This window comes from Curcuma longa, chromosome 2 (genome assembly GCF_044706935.1).
Source record: "Curcuma longa cultivar G26 ecotype Majalengka, Jawa Barat chromosome 2, ITB_CL_G26_1.1, whole genome shotgun sequence".
NCBI classification, from domain to species: domain Eukaryota; kingdom Viridiplantae; phylum Streptophyta; class Magnoliopsida; order Zingiberales; family Zingiberaceae; genus Curcuma; species Curcuma longa.
In genome coordinates this window covers 13,299,946-13,306,795 of record NC_133862.1, presented here as the reverse complement: position 1 = coordinate 13,306,795, position 6,850 = coordinate 13,299,946, and the positions used below count along the sequence as shown (strand labels likewise).

Sequence of the window (6,850 nt, the reverse complement as noted above, 5' to 3'; positions counted from 1 at the left end):
TCTCTCTTGTGAATTGGGGATCGGCTTCGTGAAACAAAGGTTCTGTTCTTCTTTCTTCTCAAAAATATTTCCAATGGAGAGTGCAGCATTAACAGTCGGAGGATGGCTAGCGCAGCCTGTGATCAGGATGCTTATCGACAGGGTGTGCACAAGCACATCGTCGCTGAGAGGAAAGCTGCACGGCCTTCAGGACGATGACTTGCAGAAGCTACATAGATCTCTGCTTAACATCCACACGATCGTCGACAAAGCAGGGATGAGATGGAGCAGGGACGCAAGGCTAGTCGAGATGATGAAGCAACTCCAAGATGCCGCTTACGACGCCGAAGACTTCCTCGATGAGCTGACGTTCCATGGCATGAAGCAAAAGATTAAAGAAGAGGCAAGTCACTGGGCTGGTAACCCCTTTTCTAGAGCTATTAGGAAAGCCAAAACTAAATTGTTCAGTGATTCTGTCAAAAGACTGAACGAGATTCAGAAAAAGTTGGATGATATTTATGCTGATATGGAGAAAATGTGCCGATCATTACAAGTGGATGCATCTGATGGGCAGTATCAATCTGATTTGGCGTCGGCCACACGAGAAACAAGCTCTTTCTTGATCAGCAAAGTGCTTGGCAGAGAGGAAGAACAAAAGAGAATAATAGAGCTATTACTAAGATCAACAGACGAGTCAGCATCAGCAAGTGACAACGGCAGTAGCTTCTCGGTCATACCTCTTGTCGGAATAGGAGGTGTTGGGAAGACTACGCTGGCTCAGCTTGTTTACAAAGATGAAGATATTCAGAACCATTTCGCCCTCAAGATTTGGATTTGTGTGTCCGATAATTTTAATGTGCAAACACTCACCAAGAAGATGATCGAGTCTGTAACCAAGACTGCACATTCTTCGCAAATGACGTTAGATGTTCTCCAAAACAAGCTAAAAGAGGAAATTGCATCTAAGAAGATTCTGTTAGTCCTCGACGATGTATGGAATGAAGACGAGGAGGAGTGGAGAAAGTTGTGTGCGCCATTCATGCATGCTGCTGCAGGAAGCAAGGTCATAGTGACAACTCGGAGCAGGAGCATTGCCATCAAAATTGGTACAGTGGAGGCGATTGCTCTTGACGGTTTAGATGAAATTTCTTTTTGGGAGCTGTTCAAGCAATGCGCATTTGGCTCTTCCAAACCTGAGGAGCACCCAGAGCTTGCGGGCATCGCGAGAAGTATAGCTTGCAAGTTGAAGGGCTTGCCACTAGCAGCAAGAACAGTGGGAAACCTGTTAGGATCCAACATGAACCCACACCACTGGAGAAGTATAATGAAGAGCGAGGTATGGGAATTGCAACAGAATAAGAATGATATTATTCCAGTCCTACAACTGAGCTATCAATATCTTAGTGCACCTCTCAAGCGGTGTTTTGCTTTTTGTTCTCTCTTTGAAAAGGATCACATGTTTTCTGAAATTGAGTTAATAAGAATGTGGATGGCCGAAGGGTTCGTCGTAGCTCAAGGAAATCAGAGGATGGAAGATGTAGCAAGTAAGTACTTGCATCAGTTGGTCAACATGTCTTTGTTTCAACAAGAAACATCATCATTCTCGGAGGATTATTATGTGATGCATGACCTCATACATGATCTAACACAGTCGGTTTCTGGGGACGAAACAAGCAGGATGGATTGCAGGTCCAATAAGATATCAACCACCCTTCGTCATCTAGCAGTTGAAACAGATCAGTTGGTAGAGACAAAAGAATTGAGGTCTAGATTCAAGAAATTGCATTCTCTATTCTGCCGAGATCTAGAGTCAGCACCCCTTGGCTTGATTGAAAAATTAAGAAGCATTCGTGTATTGGTTTTGTCTGATTGTGGTTTGCAGACGCTGCCGACGAGTGTTGGTGAATTGGTACATCTCCGGTACCTTGACATTTCTGACAATGAAATAAAAAAATTGCCTGAATCACTTTGTGAACTCTACAATTTGCAAATACTGAAAGCAGACTTCAACCCACTAATCTCTCTTCCAGAAGATATAAGTCAGCTGGTTAACTTGAGGCATCTTGACGTTGATGATGAAATAGTTGGAACGATAAAAATGATAGGGAGGCTAATCTCTCTTCAAGAATTGTCTGGATTCCAAGTGCGAAAGAAAGTTGGATTCAAGATCACAGAGCTAAGTGGTTTGAAGCAGCTTCATGGAAAACTCAAAATTACTAATCTGGAGAATGTTGAAAGTAAAGAAGAGGCTGAAAAGGCTCAAATGAAGAACAAAGAGTACCTTGATGCTCTAGAGTTGGAATGGGGATCTGATCCCAAGTTGGAGAACAAGTTAGTTTCCGCGGAGGAGGTACTTGAAGGACTCCAACCACATGAGTCACTAAAACGATTAGAGATCAGGAGGTATTGTGGTGCCAGATCACCCAGCTGGATGAAAAAGGAGGAGTTATCCAACTTGGAAAGACTTGAGTTGAGTTACTTTGAGGTACGTGGTTCTAGAGAGAGCAAATTATTTCCTATGCTTGAAGAGCTACAGCTGAGGGACATGAATGCATTAGAAGAATTGCCCAATCTTGGGCGATTTCCTTGTCTGAGGGTTGTTCGTTTGACAAGAATGGAGTCATTGAAACACATTGATTTTGCAGCATCCGGTGCCATAGAAAATTCCTTGTTTCCTATGCTAGAAGAGTTGGAGTTGAGAGACATGCATGCCTTGGAGGAGTTCTCCAATCTAGGACATTTTCCACGTCTCAGGGTTCTTCGCATGATAGGAATGAGGTTATTGAAACACATTGATTTTGCAGCATCCAGTGCCATAGAAAATTCCTTGTTTCCTATGCTAGAAGAGTTGGAGTTGAGGGGCATGCATGCCTTGGAGGAGTTCTCCAATCTAGGACATTTTCCATGTCTCAGGGTTCTTCGCATGATAGGAATGAGGTTATTGAAACACATTGATTTTGCAACATCCGGTGCCATAGAAAATTCCTTGTTTCCTATGCTTGGAGAGCTAGAGCTGAGGGACATGAATGCATTAGAAGAATTGCCCAATCTTGGACGATTTCCTTGTCTGAGGGTTGTTCGTTTGACAGGAATGGAGTCATTGAAACACATTGATTTTGTAGCATCCGGTGCCATAGAAAATTCCTTGTTTCCTATGCTAGAAGAGTTGGGGTTGAGGGACATGCATGCCTTGGAGGAGTTCTCCAATCTAGGACATTTTCCACGTCTCAGGATTCTTCGCATGAAAGGAATGCGGTTATTGAAACACATTGATTTTGTAGCATCTGGTGCCATAGAAAATTCCTTGTTTCCTATGCTAAAAAAGCTACTGTTGATGGACTTGCCAGTTTTAGAGGAGCTCTCTGATCTTGGTTCACTTCCATGTCTCCAGTATCTTGAGGTGCAAAGGATGTCTATGTTAAAAAAAGTTGATTTTGCTTTCTATGGTGTTACAGAATTAGTACTACTTCCAAGGGTAGAGAGGCTAGTATTGCGTGACCTTAAGGCACTCGAGGAGATTCCTAGTAATCTTGGACGACTTCCATGTCTTCAGTTTCTTGAAATTGCAGATATATCAGCAGTGAAGCAGATAGGCCATGGGTTCTTTAGCACTAAAGTTATATCCAAGTGTTTTCTTAGCTTGAAATGTATCTGGATCAGCAACATGCCGGCATGTGAAGGGTGGTGTTGGATTGACGGCAGCGAGCTATTTCCAAGCTTACGAAGGCTTTGTATCAATGGATGCCCTAAGCTCGAGAGGTTACCTCCTCTCCCTCCTTCGCTTGAAGCTTTATCACTACATAAAGTTGGGTTAACAGAGCTACCAAGCCTACAGGAACCAGAAACAAATGGAAGCGGAGTCAATCAAACGATATCATCTCTCTCAGACTTACACATCAGTGAGTGCAACAATTTGACAAGCTTAGAAGAAGGGTTGCTGTCGCAGAATCTATCAAATATTAAAGACATTCATGTAGAACGATGCAATGAACTCATCCGGATGCCTCTCGAGAGATTTGAAACTTTCACTTCGCTCAAGGAATTACGGATAAGAGCTTGTCCCAAGCTTAGCCTGACACAAGAAGAGGAAGCCACTCTCCTTCCTCTCTCTCAATCGAAACTTCCGTGAGACTGGGTCGGTCACCTCCAGAAATAGTCAATAGGACTAATTGGGATTTATCATTTTTTAAAATTGGACGACTGTAGTGATCTCGACAAATTGTTGCCTGGCAACTCTACAACTTGAGCTCACTCACTAAATAAAAATTTGTCAACTGCCCCCACATACAATCTCTTCCAAGAGAATTTTTTCTCCACTTGAGCCGGCTTGAGCGTTTGACCATTACCAATTGCCATGGGTTGAGACTAGTAGAGGGGTTGGAGGCTTCAAGGTCCCTCAGGGTGTTGAAGATCAGAGGATGTCCCAATCTTTCATCTAATCCAGTTGCGCAAGGAGGGAAAGCCTTTTTGCACCAACTAGATTATTATCTTATTGATTGATTACAATTTTATTTCCATGAGTTATACTTCTAGCATTTTTTTTTGGCATTTTCTTGATCCTATAATGTAAGGTAATGTAATGTAAGATACCAGGATTTATTTATTTATTTTTATTATTTTGTGAATTTATTTTGAACTAAATAGAACTAAATTGGTTTGGTTCACGATGGAAGAGAATTGTGATAAAACGGAATATATTAAAAATTTCATTTTGAGAAGACGAAACGAACAAAATAAATTTGGATCAAATCAAAGATCGTTTGGTTAATAAATCAAACAAAATCAATTATTATAAAAAATCTTAAATTTGAACCGGTTTTGTCCAAATCCAACAACACTCCACTTTAAAGGTTACTGTTATTACCAATCTTAGTAACAATACCATGTACCTTCAAAATCTTGTTTAACTGGAAGTATGAAGAGTTTTATCAAGATATTTTAATTGTAATTCATGTCATGTAATCATTGCCTCAATTTATCTTCAACCCACATATAAATAAATGCCTGCATGCTTAACTCACAATGGAGGACTTGCTTAACTCACAATGTATCTCAATTTTTTTTAAGTCCTGAAAAAGCAGAGAGTATTAAGGTTTGTTTATGATTATTGGAATGCGGCTCATGGTGATCGGGTGTTATGGATTCAGTTAGGTTTAATTGATTTCGGTTGGGTCTGGTTGCGAGTAAATAGGGCATGAGTTCCAATGGGTTTAATTAGGTTAAGTAGGCTGAGTTGTATTAATTAGATTTGGTTAGGTTAAATTCGATTGAGATGTGAAATTCAGTTGGGGGTTTACGTTGGCGTAAAATTTAATATAATATTGTATTAAGAAGGTGTTGCATTTTATGTAAATTGCATGATCTTGATTTATAGATCCTGCTATACGGAGAGGTTCTGAATTTGACGTACGTCACACCAGGTGGGTAATCCCTGTATTTGATCAATACAGATTCAATTCTTTTTTAGTGCATGTTATTTTTCTGTTATTATTAGTTTGATACCTTGATCGTATTCCTATTTTTTATTGATACCTTAATTATACTCGTTGTTTCTTGCTTGTCCTTAATTCGGTTGACTTGATGAACATCTATACCTTAATTATACCGTTGCTCACATGAACCTTTGGTCATCTAGCAAATTTGTCTATGCATTGTGATATTGGTTATTGTTACTAGATCATAACATTATGACGATTGTTATCTAGCAATTAAGACCTATTATTTTGTAACCAGACTACTTTGTTGTAGGGCTGGAATTATGGCAGTGTGATGTCAGACACTCCCAGCGTCATTTATACGTGACTGGGACGAGTGTGACAGTTGCATCATGCATAACTACCTATTATTTTGTCACCAGACTACTTTGTTGTAGGGCTGGAATTATGGTAGTGTGATGTCGGACACCCCCAGCGTCATATATACATGACTGGGACGAGTGTGGCAGTTGCATTCATGCATACGCTTGCATTATGTGCATTATAAAGGTAATGAATCGTATATAGATGCTGTATTTGGATGTATAATTGGTTGATCCTTGGTTGATGCATTTGTGTGCTATTATTACTCATGTCATGCATGTGGACTATGATGATTATTTACTATTCGTGCTGATCACTAACTGATTTTTGTTATTCACTTGTTTATCTTGAATATCTTATATGTTGATCATGTACTGTCTATTCTGCTTATCCACTGAGTATTTTGTACTCACTACCCGGACCCTGGGGTTTGTCTTGTTTTTTTCCCAAGTAGCAGATAGGTTTTTCTTGGAGTTTGGAGATTGACCGGTTGCTTCCATCTCACACCAGAAGATTTAGTATGTTGTGGTTTATTCGTTTTCAGTACTAGTTCGATATGGTTGTCATAAAATTTGGTCATATTCGATATGGTTGTATATATATTTATACACTTGTCGTGTTTTTCCGCTACGTGGATTTTACCTTTCGTACGGAATTTCATATACATGATTTTGGTTTTCTCGTGGTAAATTAATATAGCAGGCATATGTTAATTGGTGAGTTTTTGGCCGTGTAGGCCATTATAGGTTATCTTTGGTGTGTATGTGTGTGTTTAAAGGACGTGTAGTCCTTATTCCGGCCACATGTGGCCGTGTATCTCTGTTTGTATTCAGGAAATTGTCATGGTTACTGGGAAGATACTGTCAAAATTTTTCGGATGGCCTCCCGGGTTGTGACACAATGACCTTTCTTGAATACACACAGAAATACACGGCCACATGCGGTCGGAATAAGGACTATACGTCCTTTAAACACAAACATACACACCACAGATAACCTATAATGGCCTACATGGCCAAAAACTAACCAATTAACATATGTCTGCTATATTACTTTACCATGAGAAAATCAAA

General features: G+C 40.1%; 1 protein-coding gene across 1 annotated transcript; it reads left to right on the top strand.

Annotated features, from left to right (window-relative positions):
• On the top strand, nt 1-4,122 carry LOC141821785 (putative disease resistance protein RGA3). The gene has a single exon (XM_074709148.1). It carries the CDS (start codon nt 74-76, stop codon nt 4,106-4,108), a length of 4,035 nt encoding a protein of 1,344 aa, XP_074565249.1. The 5' UTR covers nt 1-73; the 3' UTR covers nt 4,109-4,122.
• The last annotated feature ends 2,728 nt before the right edge of the window (nt 4,123-6,850 follow it).